This window comes from Haliaeetus albicilla, chromosome 14, assembly GCF_947461875.1.
Source record: "Haliaeetus albicilla chromosome 14, bHalAlb1.1, whole genome shotgun sequence".
Lineage (NCBI taxonomy): Eukaryota > Metazoa > Chordata > Aves > Accipitriformes > Accipitridae > Haliaeetus > Haliaeetus albicilla.
In genome coordinates, this window is record NC_091496.1 from 27,608,878 (window position 1) to 27,628,592 (window position 19,715).

The 19,715-nt window shown below is 39.8% G+C and overlaps 1 protein-coding gene across 7 annotated transcripts in view; it reads right to left on the bottom strand.

Annotated features, from left to right (window-relative positions):
• Positions 1-2,582: 2,582 nt before the first annotated feature.
• MET (MET proto-oncogene, receptor tyrosine kinase) overlaps positions 2,583-19,715 on the bottom strand; it is a 106,831-nt gene continuing 89,698 nt past the window's right edge. For all 7 annotated transcript variants that reach the window (XM_069802091.1, XM_069802090.1, XM_069802092.1 and 4 more), the window contains 10 exons: positions 19,253-19,399; positions 17,084-17,240; positions 16,131-16,271; positions 13,786-14,016; positions 11,301-11,381; positions 10,513-10,694; positions 8,822-8,931; positions 6,125-6,290; positions 5,082-5,218; positions 2,583-4,938 (listed from right to left, as the gene is read on the bottom strand). In XM_069802091.1, coding sequence (XP_069658192.1) covers positions 4,728-4,938; positions 5,082-5,218; positions 6,125-6,290; positions 8,822-8,931; positions 10,513-10,694; positions 11,301-11,381; positions 13,786-14,016; positions 16,131-16,271; positions 17,084-17,240; positions 19,253-19,399 — 1,563 coding nt within the window. In that variant the 3' untranslated portion in view covers positions 2,583-4,727. The remainder of the gene's footprint in view (positions 4,939-5,081; positions 5,219-6,124; positions 6,291-8,821; positions 8,932-10,512; positions 10,695-11,300; positions 11,382-13,785; positions 14,017-16,130; positions 16,272-17,083; positions 17,241-19,252; positions 19,400-19,715) is intronic.

A 19,715-nucleotide genomic window follows, 5' to 3' on the forward strand; every position in this document is an offset into this window, starting at 1 on the left:
TGATTCGGCTGGACTACATTTGATTGCCATTCAGCCAGGAGGGTCTCCCCGGGCTGGCCCCGGCAGGGATTTACCCTCGGCTGAGGGTCTCTTCCCCAGGCACGGTGTGTGGTGAGGAGGCTGCCGGCTCTGGAAAGGAAAACTCCAAAGTTAATAGTAACACCAGCCAGGGAAGCAGTGTTCCTTACAACAGAGGAACCTTTTCTCTCTGTCCCCCAGGAGGTCATGGAGCGGCTACAAGTGCTTGACCTTAATCAGAAAAAGAGACTTTTGGCATCTTCATTGGAAGTGATTACACCTTGCGCGTTAGCAGGTGGATGGGGATTTCAAAAGGCAAATTCTGGTTTAATGTCAGAGCGCTCAGTTCCAGTTCCAGGGCGAGAGACTGATCTCCTCCGGGCTGGTGTCTGCTGAGTCAATCAAGTTGCTCTGAATTCTCCCTGCTGTCTGTGAGATCACAGTTTCTTGTAAATGTTTTTACTAATCCGTCTGGCAAAATCCTAAGATTTTCTGTGTCTTTCTTCGATGCTCGGAATACTCAGTTCATGACCTATTTGTTAAAAATAATGGAAATTGGAATTTCTCAGGAATGGATGTTTTGTTTAGTGAGTAAAAAACCCATTAGGATTTGTATTATTTCATTTATCTGCTATGACCTTTTCCCGTGATACAGTGTTATGGCTGAATTCTAGAAATGAAATTTCTGAAGGGGGATTTTCATGTTTAGGTTTGAAATTATTTTGATGCCCTTTTGCAGTTGCTCACCTGTACAGCTTCTGCCACTGTAACAAAAATTGCAACCTATTTTTCCTCTTCATTTATTTACATAAGGCATGTAGGTCCATTCTTCATGATTGCATTTAACACCAGAGACAGAAAATTAGCAATATGCAAAGCCTTAGCAACCCAATGGTACAGCATACCTTTTTCCTTGATTTTAGAAACCTTTAATATTGTTGGATGTATTAAAAATCTTCCTTAATATAGGCAAATTATTTAAAATGGTCGAGTTAATAGCACACTAAAAAAAGTTAGTGTGAAATCAATAGGAAAATTTCTATGGGTGAGGATATCCCTCCCTATTTTTTTGATCTCTTGGCTTTTGTGTTGGGTGTCTGTTATGCAACACTTTGACCACGGGCCACATCCACTGTTAATATTCATGTGGAGGGGGAAGGCTGCCAGAGTCAGTCAGTCAGCTGAAGATCGGCTGCAGCGTACCCGGTATAAACAAAGTTACTAGGATGAAAAACTGAGCATGGGAAGCTTGTGATTCTGTTGACCCTTTCAAAAATGCAATATATAGCATACCTTAGAAATCATGAGAAGTAATCACAGGAATGTGTTACAAATCTGGTATTTAAGTTCAGACTATCATTTGGCTGTGTTATGCCGGTTTAGATTGAAGACCCTGGTCATTAATAGCGGACTGTGGTAAAACCTTGGACATTTTTTTACTGACTTTTCAGGGAAATCCTGAAAATGTATCGGAAAATAAATTAGATGTAAATAATTAGAATAAAAAATGTCAGACCTTTTAGCTGGATTGGGCTTGTGACAGAACAGAAAAATGTTTTCATCCTTAGCTGCTATTTCCAATGCCTTTTTTCCCCAAAATACACTTTGAATTGAAACTGAGCATATACATTTTCTGTTAAAAAGTAAGTGTGTCTGGAGAAAATGTGTTTTGATGTTGATTTCCTTGATATTTTGAAATTATGAGAGCATATAAATGCTGTTTTTAATCAGCCGAGACTTTTGTGCATTAAACAATATTTCTGAGTGAGTTAAGTATAAAATGTCCCTGAGGTAAGCTGCTGGAGAAATGAGCTTGGAGCGTCGTCTGGCTTAAGTGGCACAGGGCAGTGCCCGTTGCAGTGTTTGTGGGGTACCCACTTAAAATAGACTTCACAGAAGTGAACTTGGGAATTCAGTGGGAGGTGTCTAATGTAACTGGGAGGCAATGCGTGGGAGAAGAGCGGGGCTGGCTCCTGTTCCCCCAGAAGAACCAGGACCCCTGGGGACTGCAAAGCCTTCTCTCTTCAGGTGTCAGATACAAAGCACCTCGCAGAGATGAAACGTGTGATGGATGACCATGAGGGACGTAGCTTCAGGTGCTTGAAGTTTCTTGTAGATCATGACTGATTAGGGAGCTTGGATGCTAAACACAAGCACTGCCATCCTTGTTGGGCCAAGCAGGTACTCTTTACGATGCCTAAATTGCGAGCTTCAAATGTCACCCCCAACTCTTAAGCACATGAAGAATTTTTAAGGCTCTGCATGGGCGCAGCCTGTGGTTAGGCAAGAGGCTTCCTATTCAAACAGACTATGCCATAGTTGTTCACAACAAATATTCTGCACCTTTCTCTGATCTATTAATGGGTTTGAGGCTGACGAACTGCATGTTTGATTTATTGGTGCACTCTCCGTATTTTTACGTTTCTGAGTTGCTGCTTCTCTCTTGCACAGTTCCACAGGTTGCTCTCCCCGTGTTAGTCAGAAAAAGCATACAGACTTTTATCAGCTTAACAGTCAAATGTTAACAGTCATTACAGCACTCGGAGCGTAAAGTATCACAATAATTCATTTTAATAACATGTTTATTAGGTCATAACAACAACTATAAACATAAGTACCATTCAGCTCTTTGCAGATATATGAACTTACTAACATCAAATCTTTACCAGAATCATGTATTCTTACAGGTGTCCCAGACACAACATTATCAAGCAAAAAATTCATAAATAGTAAAAATGTCCTCTGTTTCACATTGCAGCGTTCCTCAAGCATGTATGTACAAGTTTGGAGTATCTTCTCCAAATCTATGTGTCATAAACTTCCTTAGCTGTTTTAACAACCATAGAGATGATTTTTTTTTTGCCTGCAGCAAAGCCTTTTGTCCTTGAGCAATTTACAATTAGTATTGCTCTCAGCAGACATGAAAGTTTGTTTCTGAAATGAAAGTGGTGACGAAACACAATACAATAGTATCTGCTCATAGTTTGCCTACACACTCTGCCCTCATTATAAATCTTTCAGTTATAACACTGTCTCCCAAGAACAATGTATCTCCCTTATATCAGCTCTTTATCTGCACTACCTCTCTTTGAAGATCTTAAAATGGTTGGCTTGCAGCAACGGAGATATTATACTTAGGGTGGAGTGTGTTTACAGTCGGTTCTTTTCCTTTTTAATATTTACACAGTATTTTTTTAAGGTTGCTACAATTTATGAATCATGTACGTTGACATACATTTTCTGAAATGTTCACAGTGCAGTATTTTGTGGCCTAACCAAACTTTGTAAATGTCATTAAAAATAAACTTTTTTTTAATATAAAAATAGAATACTTTATGTGTTTACACCAACAAACCCAGTTCTATCCTATACTAAACAAGCTATACAGTAGTATGCACAGAATTCCACAGGAACAGAAATGACATGTGATGCTTGCCCTAAAGCTATAGTACTCTTCTCTAATGAATGAAAGTTTTGCTATCTCTTTTTAGAACTGTTTCTCTGGTCATAACTTAGAAATAAAAGTAGGTATCATAATTCACTGGGTTGTGTGATCCAAGAAGAGGCTGGGGGGGCCTAAAGCTGTTTCTTCTTTTGATCGGTCTTCTCAGCTCTTTAGGGCTGGCATGAAGAAGTTATCAACATTCCTGCTCTGGCAGTGTCTTTTTAGGTCAGGGCTGGCTGCAACGCCTCCACCCTTTACTCACCTTTGGCGGCAGCTCCACCCAAGGGTAGGTGGCAGAGCTTCAGCTACTTGCCGTGTGACTCACCAGACAGCAGCTCCGTAAGGTTGCCAGCCTGCCTGTCTCCTCTTCCTCTCCAGAATAATGCCGCCCATATTACTACATCCCAGGGATTAGCCTGGCATTTAATATGGATGCCTTCAAGTTTTTATCCTCAGAGAGTGGTTAATTCTTTACTGAAAGAAATGAAGGCTTTGCATTTTTCAGCAAAAGATCTGTCAATACGGGCTGTTTGACTCGAAGGAGTGGTTGAATGTTGGAATAAAGCTGACACGAGGAATGCTATAAGCTAGATGATTTTCCCCTCATTTTATGTACCGTCTGACTATACCAGAGGACTGGCAAGGCTGACATACCTATTTTACTCCACATCGTTTTTAGATGTTGATTTCTGTTAAGACATTTACCATGAGGCTGGCTCTCTTGGCTGCCTATGTTCTAAGAAACCTTGTTGATGTAGTGCAAAAATCCAAAATTTGGACTGTGCGGGAGGAAAATACATTTTAAACTCTTGCAACTCTCATTGTTTGTCTTAGCCTTTTGTGTGAAAACCATTTCTGCACTGCTCATTATCCTAAAGTACATGCAACAGTAATAGTCCTTCCAGCCGTACTGATTGGTATTCTACTTTCTCCTTCGTGGCATTAATGATGAATCTTTGTTCTTGGGTCTGAGCACACATTAATGAGAGCTAGTGGGAACTAGCTCTGGATGGTAGCACACAACGTTTCCATTTGGTAAATTGATGCAGTTGTCCAAATACTTGGAAATTACTGTGATGGTTTATAGAATCCCATAGCCTTAAACAATATGATATCATGTCCTTGTACTAGTGCAACTTGGGCAACAACATAAACATGTGCAACAGTGTTCTCACAAAGACCGGGCAGTAAAAACTAGTGGACAAAATGTTTTGCTTTTTGTTCATACAACTAAGAATGGATTTTCCTCTACTTCAGACACCCGTCATGTGTCAACATCCATGTCTGTGTTGTCTTGTGATGATAAAAGAGAAGGATAGGGAGCAATGCACTTCACGTTGACATAAGTAGCATTGACGTGAACGTAGTGTTCCCCAATAAAAGTGGAGAAGATTGTTGATATTTTTGAAACAAGTTCAGAAAATGCTGGACGCATCTCAGGTTTTGGATGCCAGCACTTAAGCATGACTTCATACCTGCCATTCAAATAAAAGAAGTGATCAATTATGAAATAATGTAAAAAGAAAAAAACCCCAACCCTCTTTCTTCCCACAGTCTTGCTTACTATAATAGAAGAATCAGCAGCACTGGCAGAAGGCTTTGCAAACTATTTACTTACAGTGGGTCAGGGCAGTATTCAGGTTGTAGCAGCCTTCTTCCTTGTAATAAGTAAACAGTTATATCAAAAGAATTTACATCAGGATAAGGTGGTGCCCCTCTTGTCATAAGTTCCCATAACAACACACCAAAGGACCACTAAGAAAACAAAGAAAATAAATAATAAGTTATAGGGTTGGAGGGCTTTACATTCCAGTTTTAGAAGATGGTTTGACAGATTTAAGCATTCAAATGCATGGATTTTCCCTTTGAAAAGTTATTTTACTGCATTCAGCTTTCTTTTAAGTGGGCTAATAAATGCTGTAGGGACTTGAGGAGCCACTTAAATTAGAGCCAGAGAAACTTAACTAAGTAAATGAAAGAAAATGAAAGCCTATAGGCCTGCTACTTAGCTGGTATAAATTGGCAGACCTCCTTTGAGGTTAATGGAGCTCTGCCAATTTACATGAGTTGATGATCTGACTAACCCTGTGTAAATACATACTGAAGAGAATATACATGGTGAAAATTCTATGCATCACAGGCTAATTTGAATCTGGATTGAAAGGAGAGCTAAAATACAAAGTGATCCAGCCAACTAATGACTTCATCTTATAATTTTTTCTTCATAAATGGCCAGGTAATACTTGAGATTGCTGTAGGCAGTCAGTAAGTATTTATAAAGCAAATAAAGTATTTTGGAGAACTATTACATTTTATGAGTTTCAAAGTTAACCTGTTTTGTCAAGCTTTCCAGAGCCCCTCCTATAGCAGGGTTCAGCTCCAATTTGGCTTCTTGGAATGTCCTTAGTCTCCCTTGGAGTGGGATTAAACTCCTAATTCTTCCCTAAGCAGTAACAGATAATCAGGTCAACAACTTGTTGCTTTGTGATTGGGACAAATACATTTTCTGGATGTAGAAACAGTCTCTTATTCTTATGTGAACTAAAGTTAGATTCAAATGGAAGTTTTGGTTTGGAGTTAGTCCATTCATTACATACTAGAGAGATGCCCCAGGCAATGTAAGAGAAATTAATAGGTGATACAAATATGTTTGTACATTACCACATCTGACTTTGTTGTGAACTTCTGAGTTTGTAAACTTTCTAAAGCCATCCATTTCACTGGCAGTTTCGCTCCTGTTTTATTGTGCACACTGTAGTATTCTTTATCATAGACATCTCTAGCAAGACCAAAATCAGCAACCTTGACAGTGAATTTTTCATCCAACCTAGAGAAATGACAAAAAGTATTATCTGCAACTGAGCAGGCAAGATTTACAGTGATGGTGGATTATAATGAGTGACTTGCATTTCTGAGACCGTGACTTTGGAAGGCAGTACTTTATCTTGGATCTATTAACAAATGTAACAGTGAAACAAAAAGTGCAGTGAAGTATATTTGACACCCATTTAACACAGTGAATGAACTCAGGAAATTACTGATACTGTTTTGATAATATAATTTGAATTACAGATCTTTTAAAAAATTGCTCTGTATAAAAAGATTTTTGCTAATAGCCTATACATCCTGATTGAGTGCTACATCATTTCTTCCACAGCTGTTTCTTCTTCTGTATCCTTGGAAACCTCTCATTTTTATTTCCAAGTCAAGGCATCACCTTTCCTATTCACTCTCAGTTTTGATAAGGAAGGACCTATCATTATCTCAGTGACGGCCCATATATAATAATGTAGTCCTGTAACTAAGGATGTGTTTGGTGTCTGTACTGGGAAAGAATGGTGACATAAGGAAAGTTCTGCTGGGGTTACAGCTCAGCCATACCAGAAGATCTCCCTAGCCTGGCTCCTCCTAAGCTTGTTGTTTGTCCTGATAAGCGGTATCATTGTCAGAAAACAGATAGATAGAGCATGGGCGTTCGCATGCTTAAGCCTATCCTTCATTACATGTGCAGACCTAGCCGCAGCAAACACCTGCTTTTGGGTTTCTTTACAGAATCACACAATCACAGAATGAGTGAGGTTGGAAAGGACCTCTGAAGATCATCTAGTTCACCACCACCTACCCTGCTCAAAGTAGGGTCAGCTACTGCGGGTTGCCCAGGACCATGACCAGTTGGGTTTTGAATATTTGCAAGGATGGAGACTCCACAACCTCTCTGGGCCAGTCATCCTTACAATAAAAGCATTTCTTCTTATGTTTGAATGCAATTTTCTCTATTTCAATTTGTGTGCACTGCCTCTTGGCCTGTCCCTGGGCACCACTTAGAAGAATCTAGCTTCATCTTCTTTATTCCACCATATCAGGTATTTATACACTTGGGTAAGATCCTCCTGAGCCTTCTCAAGGCTAAACAATCCTGTCTCTCTCAGCCTCTACACGTGGCATTTCCCTGTCTTGAATTTATGAGGTTTCTGTCTGGACAACTCTTTGGGCTGTTGAAGTCCCTCTGAATGGCACACAACCATCTGCTGTATTTACTGATGTAATAACTAAGCCAGTACCAATGGAGGGAGTAGGAGGGAACTTTGATGGGTCAACAGGGGACAGTTTGTGTCATAGCAGCTTCCTGCACCTCTTCAAGGATAGTGGAATAGAGTCGAGAGTCCACAGGGACTGTATTTGCACCCTGGCTTCCTGTCTGATGGACATCACCATTGTGGCAGGGGCTGTGCTTCTGAGTGCTGGATCACACATGGCCACTAGGGAATGTGGGTCTTCAATCATGCATCTTCCTCTTATGTGGCAGCAGCTCTCCACACTCTGAAGTACTTAGCCACACAGAAGTACAAAAGCAGCCATTCAGTTGGCAATGTGAGACATCCTGGTAGCTGTTCTCTCCTCACCCAAGGAAGAGACAGTAGGCCAGAGGAAATGTCCTGTTGCCACTGTTTGGGCTTTGATTAGATGAACCAGGACTTTTATCCAATAACCTAATTGCTTTCTTCTTAGGACACCTGAAAATCATGTTGCTTGTGGCTTTTTTCCTCCCTTAAAAAAACAGCAGCTGTAAGAAAACGTTCTTTTTCAGAGGCTGTTCAGCTGCACGAGTGTGCACCCTTTGAAAAAAGAATAAGAAATCTGGTGTCACAGGTGAATAACCTTTTTGCAGCCAGAGTTCCAGATTATGATGTGCTAACGTTTAATCCTGTACCTCATTAATTCACTACACAGGTGATGAATCAGCGTAATAGTATCGGCAACTCCTGTAACAGTTAGTCTTTGTGTGAACTGAACTGTCTGGCTACCCAGACACTAGCAAGATTCTTTGCATGCTCTGATTTTTTAACGTTAATTTGTGTGTGCAACTGAGCCAAAGTAAGCTCATACTCATGTAATGAAAGATTACTGTCAAGAGGTCTCACTGGTGCTTCTTTGTGTTCTTGTTTTTCTCACAAAGTTCCCCTGTGTTCCTCTCCCTCCTGCTAGGTGCGGCAGCAGAGACGTGCTGCTTCTGAAGACGTTGGGTAGAAGCACAGCAAGTTGAGACAACAGCAGTTTAACTTCCCTTAGGAGATGCCTTTTAAACTCTCTAACCAATGATTTTGAGAGGCTACACTTTCACCTCAGCTTTTCTTATTTCCCACACTCAAAAAAAGCTTATGTGTAAGAAGTGAGCCCTTAGCAAGCTGAGTAGCTCATCAGTATGCAAGACAAACATCAGTATAATTATGGAACAATGAAAAAACCACCCTATTATGACTAAAAAAAGCAGAATCCTGCAAACTTTCATTTATCTTATCTCACTGTCTTACACAGAAGAGTGTGATAATGTGGCTGGAATTAGGTGTTTGTACTTACATACAGTTTCTTGCTGCCAAGTCTCTATGGACAAACTTTTTGCTTGCAAGGTACTTCATCCCTTTTGCGACCTGAAGGCCAAATCCAATTAAATCTTTTACTGTTGGGTTCTGTAAAATACAAACATTTGTGATACAATGAATGCACAAGCCCAAGGAGCAGACTGTTTTTTGCTTTGACGCTCAGTTTTTGATACACTTATCTTGCCACCAGAATGACCGAGACAGGTTGATGCTTGTAGTAAAATTGGCATAAGTTTAGGTCAAGTTCTTACCTCCAGTGAAGAAATAATACACTTTAAGAAATCAAAAAAGCTGAGAGACTCCAGAAGAGTAGAGTTTGCAGCATAAGCAGCATGACCTGGGCTGGGAAGTGGAACAGTATGCTGAAAACCCAGCATCACAGCTGATACACAAAATTCACATTTGTGAACTTGAGAGTAATAGCATGTAACTCAGTAGAAGGTGCTAACTATGAACTTGGAGCTCATCAGCTGGAAAAGACCAAGAAAGGAGAGAGTCCTCTTTGGGGCAAAATAAGTGCAAGCTATCATCAGTATGATGCCATGGAAAAGGTAAATGAGACCTTAGCAGTTACCAGAGGAAGATTTTCCGCAAAGATTGGTAACTCTTTCTGCTGGTCTACAAGGTGAGACCTTACTGAAAATGTTAAATATCAAAATAAGTGTAAACATAAACCTGCAATTCTTTTATCCAACAGCACGAATTGTTATGTAATAGTAAGGTCCCACAGATTTTTGTGCTGCTGACATTGCTCTGTGTCATTTTCTTCTGTGGAACAATCTTGTTCAACTGTGGTCATTACTGTATTTACTTCAGGAAGAACCACGGCACTATTCACAGACAAGGGCCCTGATGCTTGTAAAATGAAAGAAGCTCAAAAGGGAAGAGGTCCCTACCTCAGAAAGCTTAACTCCCCCAACAACTTGTCAAGATGCGTTTGTTTTTTTTAAAAATTGTACTGGCTATTGTTGATTGCCATAGAGGCAGGGGCAAAATCCTATTGGCGCAGAAGTCACTTTATATTGTCCTAGCACTGTGAAATGGGTGAAATACTACAGTATAAAGTGGGCTTACACTACCTGAGGCAAGACCTGTGGTCTCATACTTGAGAGAAAGTAGTGAGAAATCTGCAGTCTTTCAATGGAAACAGGGAAAATCTCTGATAATAGAGTACTCATAGTTTGTATAACAATTGCTGGTTTTCTTTCTTAAGATAAGAAGAAAAAATATTGATAATAATGGGACTGTGACACTAGCTGGACATGAAGATCCCTTACCTAGGAGTTGGAAGAGCAGATGGTGACAACTGGCACAGCTGTGCTGAAGTCAACAGAGAGATGCCAGTTCAAACCAGCAGATGGTTGGGCCCCTTGACTTAGATCTCATAAACACATTTGTTTATAAAAAGGCTTATGGATGGGAAATGAGAAATACTTATTGCTGATAATTTCTGGGAAACATTCTAGAGAGGAATTTGAGGGGGAAGGGAAGGAGTGGCAGCGCTGTGGTCAGGCTCAGTGCCAGCCTAAGCAAGTGCTAAAGGTTAAGGTGTAGTAACAGCAGCAAGTTACAGACGTAATGTAATTATCAGAGCTCATAACCTGTGGTGTTGGAGCAGGGTGTGGCTAGACTTGCATTACCGTTTGGTAGACCTCACCACGTACTTACATGAGTCTCATTCCTAATGAAGTTTCGAAGATCTCCGTGTTTCATGTATGGAAGAACGACTAAGGGGGATCCTTCATTGGGCAAGCAGATTCCCAGGAGTGACAGAACATTGGGATGAGTGAAATCTTTCATGATTATTCCTTCTTTCAGAAACTGAGCTACTTCTTCCAGGTCGGTAATCCCTGAGAAATCCAGTAATAAAATGAGTTAATTAAAAGAAACCCAAACAAACTACAGTTCATTTCTGTACAGCATGTCACTGCACAACAAGGTGATAATGAGAAGCTACAAACATGCTCCTCACCTCCCACATTACAACTAGGTTATGTGCATTAGTTTTCTTACAATGACAAAATACAGTTTGCTGGTGATTTTAATTCTGTTTCTCCTTTTCTTATTATGAATTGTTTAGAATTGAATAACAACACTTGAGTAAAGCCTTTAATAAATGTTATAGTTTCTTCCTGTTTTTCCAGCACCTTTGCCCACTCTTTAGCAATTTAACTTCCAAACCCAAATCTTCAGTAGTCAGTTGAGTAAAAAATGACACTGCCTTTCCTTCATTTTCCTGTGTCTTTTTCTTTGTAGAGGAAATATATGGGTATTTCATCTGATGTACGAATATATACCAATGCCTTGTGGTAATCTGGAAATGCTCCAGGGAGAAATCTGATCCAGGTGCAACTAAGAATCTTTATTTGTGAAAGTACACTTCACTGCAATTAATTAGTTCACCCCAGTTATCTTTGGAATTATGGTAATGTCTCTCTATTAAACATGTAACTCACTATTCAGTGACTTCACAGCACAATGAATTTTCCTGCCATCGTTATCCAGCAATGTCCCATGGTACACACACCCAAAATGTCCTGTGTAAAAAATGAGCAAGATTAGCTTTAATAAGTAAAATTAGCTTTCTGGTATTTTCCACAGGGTAACAATTATGCTTTAAGAAAGTGATCACACTCTGTTTCTGTCCAATTCCCAGCACTTGTAATGTATACTTCATAACTAACACGTAAAACTACCATTACATAAAACCACCATTACATAAAATGAAAACTCTATTTCCAGCATAATTGATATTTCTTGACCTAGATGGACATTATAAATAATGACAAGGCTGGCGCCACAACCGCTTCATGTTCCTGTAATGACTATGCACACAAAAACCATGTCAGCCCATTCCCACCATACTCTTCTGTGAGATATATGTCAAAGGATGGCACTGGAAGGCACAAGGGAGCAGTTAGAAGCTGACATGACCACTGGAGCGGTGGTTCCCAGTGGTCTGCAAGCCCATGCTAAGTGGTCCACTGGACTGTACAACCTTGATGCATCTTCACTGGAAAGTTGCATAAGGATGGTCACTGTGGGCTTACAGTCTCTCAGGTCTTGCTATTCCATGGAAAATGTTGAGTGCTAAAAGTGGTGTGTTGGCCATGAACACTTTGGGAATTGCTCTACTGATCACAGAATCACCACATCGCTAAGCGGCAGTCTATGGTCTCTGCTATGGCATAGTTCCAAGTGCAAAATGTCACTAAAAGATGATGAGCAAAATTTGCCTTCTTTCTCATGGTCTCAGCAGTGAAATAAACTGTCAGGGACACAGAAGTCCTTCCTGATCCTGTGCATCCTGCCAAGCAGATGGGGTAGCCTACAGAAACCTACTATGGGGAAACCCACTATGAGAAGTCAGGTGGACCTGTTTGGGAAACAAAGAACTGTGAGCTCCAGGCATGGGCATTAATTTATCCGAATCAAATTATATACATGTAATGGTGGCTTTCCTTCACAGATGTACTATTTACTGGACACTTTAAAAATACTAATATTTGCAGTTAGGAAGCAAAATAGTTTTTTGCCAAATGTGAGTTCTGCAGAGAACAAGACTATCTGATTAATTCTACCAGGTTCCAGTCATAAGTGCTGGTCAGAGCCCAGCTGGCTTTGCTTTTGGCTTGGGGTAAAATTAATGGAAAGTTTGTTTTATAAAAGCAACTAAAATCCCATAAGACCACAGATTGTTTGGAGCCTGGGCACAAATCCTAAAGCTTGGATTGGGTGTGTCTAAAATATTTTTCGGTTTGGCCCATTTCTAGTTATGGAGGAGAAATTAAAAATGGTTAATTATATTGGTGTCATTCCTGATATTTTTCAACATTTAAAAAATGGGAAATTACTTGGACTTCCCTGAAACAAGAAAGAAAAGAAAAAGGCCCACCCTTGCTTTGGGGATGAAGTAGTGTAATACATGGAAGGGAAACACACTGACTGTTTGTTTGATTTGTGGCTATTTTCCTGCAGAAGAGGCATTAGCAATGTCATTTATGGCCAAATTCTTATCAGTATTCTGATACTCAACAAGAGACCTCTCATGCATGATCTGTCGAAGTACTAAAAATCCAGTTTCTGCTTGGGTTACTAATAGGTATTCAATAGTACAGAGTTTAATAAATGCTCCTAACAGAAATACTGGCTTGGGCTATGAAACAAGGGTGGAACCTACTTATGGAATTGTAGAGGAATAGGAGTGATGGGAGAAATTCAGAAAAATAGGCGACTTGCTATATCAGGGACAAAAATAAGGGGAAGTGAATCAGGAGCCACACATTACTGCAGCTGGAGTGAGAGAGGAATGAGGGGGAACAGAGAGCCTGTGGTGGGAGGAAACAAACAGCAAATTCCTCGGAGCTGGGGGAAACTTGTGGAGGGAAAAGGGGTGTGTGCATTTCACTTGGCCCATGGGGGGACTTTTACTGAATGCACTAGTGACTGCAGGAGTTTTCTCTGTCCTGTAGCAGTCCTGCCAGCTCTCAGGCTCTGAGTTTAAGGTCACTGGTGCCTCCGCCTCAGAATTCCCTGCCATTTAGGTGTGTGCTTTAGGCTTGTGCAATATTCTGCAGCAGCCTCACTCCTGCACCGCAGCCTCATGCATCAGAAGCCCTGGCTGAGCTTTTCTGTAGCCTGGAAGAGGGTGCGAGTGAGACAGCTGAGGGGGAACCAGCAAGTCTCTGAGTTCAAAGGAGCCCCGTTAATGGACAGACTCCTTCCTCCCTCTGGTGTCTTCTCTGATCAAATGCACTACCCTTCATCTGACTTCAGAGGAGAGCCCCTTGGTTACCCCCTTGATTTGGTGCATGGGATGCAGTGCTGTACGAGGTAAAAAGCTTGAAAAACCTCTGTGTAGACACCTTATTCAGAACGGTTTATAATGAATGGGTGTCCAAAAAGAGTTGTGGTTTGCAAGGTAAGAGTTGCAGTACTCACCTCTTCCTATTACTTCACTGAAGTGCACAATCAGGCTGTCAGCACCAATAACCACATGCTGCACTTCTTTGACCAGGTCAGGATTTAAGGCACTGATGTCAATGTGGACATTAGTTTGGAGAAGTGGACTGGCTAAATCGGAGTCCCCACTAGACAGAATTGGGGAGAGGTCAGAGTGAGGATACTGGGCAGGTCTGCACGATCCATTCTGAGACATGCTTGGAAACTGATCTGCAAGATGAACAGAAACCGTTATAATCCTATCAGATTTCTCCTTGGAAAATGAATAGTTTTATTGCATTAGTAAGCAAGGTTTGAGTTTATCAGTTTGGAAGTGGCTTGGCTGTGCAGAATTTTCGGTCACAAAGGGAAAATGAAAATATGCATTGCTAATCTGCCAAACTCCAGGAAAACCATGTCACTAGAAACTTATGCTTGTCTCAGCTCTACTTTTATGAAAGTAAATGGCAAAACTTCCACTTTCCTGAGGGGATGGAATGAAGCCTTGTTACTTCTTGCCAAGTGTAAGTTATAGCATTTCTAGTAATTGGGAGTAACAAGAGTAAAATGGAAAAATGACAGTGATATGGGAGGAGGAAGTAGTGAACAATTAAAAACATGAAACCTTTTATTATTGTCATGTTCTAATTTGGTAGGGAACTTCACATTTCATGAAGGTTTCCAAACGGCTGGTGACTAGCTATATTTATCCAATGGTAAATATTCAACCAGGGAAATGCCTAGAGGTGATTCATATCCTGTAACTGCTGAAGATAATACAGTTGGTGCTACTCATGAAAATAACATGAGCCAGCTGATTTAAAATAGCAGAAATTAAAATGGTTAAGTCAAGCAAGGAGTATTTATTTGAGAAAATAATTTTTGTCAACAACATATTGTTCAGGTATTTTAAATTGCTTTTGTTTAAAAGATTTTTTTCTAGTATTTTGTGTAACAGAATCAAAGAACTAAGTTTAATTTACACCAGTTTGAGTCTGGGATTATGCCAGTGGAGTCAATGAGCAGAATTTAGGCCAGGGTCAAAAAGAAAAAAAGGGAACAAATTTAACAACAGAAATTATCAGATATTTTATCACGAAGAATAAAAGATGTTGTACAGACATGCTTTATATATTTATGCATAAAACCTGGAAAAATTTCATATATTGCTGTTATCACTCTAGGTGCTGAGAAAAACACAGTGCTGCTCTATCTAGAAGTAAAAATACAAACTCTTACATTTACAAAGCCACATTTATGTCACCAAGGGCAAATATCTATTTAATAATCATGGTAAAATACTCTAGCCATGGCTGCAAAATAATTTTTACAGCTGCTACATGTAAATCTGCATGTTTTCTAATGTTCCTGTTATTTTATTCTTTGACAGTAATTAACATAAACATTCCTACAGGAACATTAAGTGACTGCACCTTCTTGGGTGCACTCTCTGCTGTGCTTTGCCAGTGTGCAGTGGCCCCAGGGCCACTGTGGATTTACCTTCCACCAACGATCTCTGCACCGTTTTGTCTCGTGTACCACTATCCCTTCTAACCAGTGACACAGGCTTTCCTTTTCCTTTGGGAATCTTTCAATCAAGAAACTTCCCGTGCGAGCTTGCTGCAGCAATTAAAGGATGATAAAGGAAGCTGGGAATGGGCCTGGCTCTCAAAGGCTCCATGATTGGGGATTACAAAGGTGGAATAAGGATTTGGAGTGATTTCTGTTGAGTTGTATATGGCAGTACACATGGATGTCTACTCAAATTGTCACAGTTTTCACATCCCTTTAGCTTAATTTTTTAAATCAACATTTCTGCGTCATACAGTGTGCCATTTTATAGGAGGGGCATGAACAGACAAAAGAATATCAGTTTACCAAGCTCCATGTCCCATGCTGGGCTGAAAGAACTGCTTTATAATGACTGTATGAAGTCACTGAGACACACTAAACCTACAGCCACTCCATGCTATCCTTAAAATCACTTTTTTCAAAGCGGATTTGCAGTTGGTGTGATGGACCTTATGACAACACAGAATCGTTACATCCACTATCTCCTAATAAATTGTGGAGCATACTTAAAGAGAGTTTTTACTAATAGTATTTTATATATTCCTCCAACCTGAGTAAAAGTAAAAATCCTTTGCACTTTTATCTTGGGAAGCACCTGAGAAGCTCAGTTCAAATAGCAAGCCTGTGAGCACATGAAAGTCCCAAACAATGCAGACACAGACAAACCAGATGCGAAATTGAAATTAAGATACTGGTCAAAATAGCTATCTGAAGACATATGAAAAGCAAGATGTATAAAATATCATCCGTACAGATTCATAACAGAGCTGTACCTTCTAGAAAAGTTGATCTGTAGTCTACAGATTCACTTGAAACCATTTCTGTTGTTGGACTTACACTCCTCGCGCTCACCAGCCTGTCCAGGTGAGGAGTGTGTACTCTGCCATCATAGCGCACTAGGTCACTTCCCAGATCTGAACGGGAAGGAGAAAGAAATATCAGAAAACCCTCATGTTTACTGTGTGCCAACATTCATTTAGGTATTTATTGAAGTTTAGGTGTTCTGCTCTGCTGGGAAGAGGGTTGGGTTGTTGCTGAAGCCGACATGGGCAGGACTTGAACTTGAGCTATTTGTACAGCCCAAGATTTGCTGTAACTTGGGTTAAAGCCCCACTCTTGGCCACACTAGAAGACTGAAGAGAGCTTTGAAGCCTCTGGGGTCAGCTTCATGATCTGACTGTGATACTGTGTCAGAACAAGACCTGCTTATATACTAGCTCCCCTCCTCCTCCCCCCTTGGGCAGTGTGGCAGTTCCCACTGGAAGGAAACCCAGACATGGGGGCCAGAGAGGAGGCACACTCTGACCAAGTTCCTGATTTGGGTGAACAGGAGACCAGGACGCTGCAGTGCTCTGTGTCTTGCACAACTTAGGCACAGCTGGGAGGACTACAAGGCAACGGGATGAAGCTGAAGTACTCATGATTCCACGCATGTCATTTACTCATCCCCTCTTCCAAGGCTGATTGGGGGAGAGAAGTTACTAAGTTTTCCTAATAGCTCAGAGTTCCTCTGAAATCCTTCTCCTTTAGGCATAGCGTGGCCCTTCACCCAGCTCAGGCAAGAGCCAAGGGCTGAAATGTAACTAAACATTGGACTTGATTGTGAAACCTCTGCTGACAGGTTATAACAGGGCATTGCATGGCAGTTAAGCAAAGCATAAATTGATGTCAGTTTTTAAAATCTAAGATGTAATGGAGTGATTTGATGGAATTAACTATGATGGACCTTTAATTTGTTTCTTCTTCCTTCTCCAGAGGAAAAACACCAAAAAGATGAAAATTAAAACTGATGTTGAAACAACTCCAGCAATTAGTCCTGTGAAATTCTGATCTTGCCGGATCAGCACTTTTCCAATAACTGTTGACAAAACTTCTTGCTTCCACTGAAAAAAACAAAGAAAAGTAATAGGGTAATGATTTCAAAAGACAAGTAAGAAGTACATTATTAGTACTAAAGTATGAGCTGGTATGTCCCACATGTATTAAATCTTGATTTTGTGATGCTGTACTGCGATAAGACACTGGGAGTGGAGAAACTGTTCTATTGGTGCATGCAAAAGCTGATCTACATTTTAATGATTTATTACATGCCTTCAAGAGCTCTGGTAGTGACACAGCTATGTATGTGCTACACCACACATATAGCACGCATTTACACACACACTCTGGATAATGGGGTTTCACTGCTACCAGATGTTAATTCAAAATGCTAAATTCATATTTTTACTCAAATGGTGCACAGAAATGTATGGGCCTATGAATATATGGGCTGAGATGTACATTAAAAAAAAAAGCCCAAATGTCTTTAATATGTGTCCTTCTGGCATAAATACGCTGTAACATCAAACTCTCTCTCTGTTGACAGCATGCCTGCATTTTAGTTCCCAAGGTCACGTGAGCCCGTCCCTTGCCAGCTTCTAGCTTGTCAACAGTTTAAAGAAACAAAACAAAAAAACAACCCCCAAAAATCAACAACCAAACAAACACCAAGCAGCTAACAGGGAAAAACTGTTTTAGGTCACACGGCACTAGCTCAGTCAGTTGGAATGCATTTGGCCATCTTTTCTCTTCCTCCTGTGGAATTCATTCCTCTGGGTACTGTAATGATGGATTTGCCCGTCAAAAGAGCAAATTTTCTTCTTCGCTGGGCAGACTGCAATTTCTGAGGCTCCTTGCCAGTAAACAAGCAGAAACCTTATTTAACCCCTTTATGTTGTGTTCTTTTCTATGTACACAATACATGTCACGCATATCTATTTCTTAGAGGTTAAGGAAATATCACATAGTAGAAATGATTGAATGTAGTGCCAGTCCCGGTTGCGTATGTAAAAATACGAACAGGTACAGAATGCAACATGTAGTATTATATGAAACTAGGCATTTACAGTTCTGGGAAACAGATACACCAAAAGGAGAGCTGCATCTAATTTTATACTTTGCCTGATACATCCAAGAAATTTAATTTGTACTTTTCAAAATAAATTAATATTAAAATAAATTAATATTTACTGTATTAATAAAGCCAATTAGTTATTACTATTTACTTAGATTGCAGTAGCACATAGGAATACCATTCACAGCCCAGGATCCTCTTGGGATGAATGCCATAAAGACACAGAAAAAATAGATGGCCCATGCTCCAAAGATCTTACATAGACTTTGATCCTTATCACACTTACATGACTGGCAAAGTCTCCACTGTTTTCAGTGAATCAGAGCCCATGATCAGTAAATTTCATAGTTTAAAGGTAATCCCATTCCGCTGTGATTTTCTTTTTTTATACTTAAAAAAAATACAGATACTGAAAGATTTGTGTCTTATTCTATGAATCAGTAGGTATAAAACTGTCTACAATTTGCAGTAGCACTCTGAATGACTCTAGTGAGACCACCTTTAAAACAATAGTGGAACTCAAACATTTGTCCTAAGTGTCTGCATCTTACAAAAATAATTGAAATGGAATTATAAAAAGCAGACAAAAAATTCTTTCAGAAAGGATTGGTCCTCTTGATGGCAGCAATTTTTTTTTGCTGAAAAAAGGGCTTGTGAGCTCCAAAGTAAACCTACTCCATTATAGCTTCCTGTTCTTCTCCATATGATTCCTCTTGTGTTTGGATTAATAACTATCATTTTATTTCTGTGCTTAGTTTAGGTCCTACTTTGTGCCTAAGGCTCCAGAAGGTCTTTGTACAAATAGGTAATAACAACAATGATGATAATATTTATTTTAAAATAGTCGATATTATTTGAATTTCTATCCCAAACAAACAGGGATAGAGATATCTCTGTAAATACAGGCTTAGGCTTACATTTAAAGTTTATAGGTTCAATAGTGACATTGGTAATGATAATAAAAATGGCATTAATATCTCATGTCTGGTGTAGCTGCCTCACCTCTATATTTAGCTCACTGTTGGATTTCAGGAGATCGCTGGGAACCGTACACAGAATTGATTCTGACTGCAGGAGGAGGTTTTCGCAGCTTTTATTTCCAACTTTTAGCACCTCTCCTTTAACAGCTTCTGAATCAATATAATTTCCCTTGGGGAAAAAAAAAATCAATTTCATATTACATAACATCTCATAAAAGTTAAGAAGTCCTTTTATTACTTTGGAAAATGTTTTTAATGGAAAAACAATTGTGAAATAAAAGACTAATGCAAATTTACATTGCCCTGTCAATATATGTGTATCAGGTGTTTTTCATGTAAATGGGAGTTTGACAGACAGCCCAGAAGGGGATGATAAAGTTTACGGATAAAATCTGCTGTCACTAATACAACCCGTACAGACTTCTAAAAATGTAGATGTTCGAGGGATAAATCCTGTTGGTCTTGTTTAGATTTTTGCATAATTT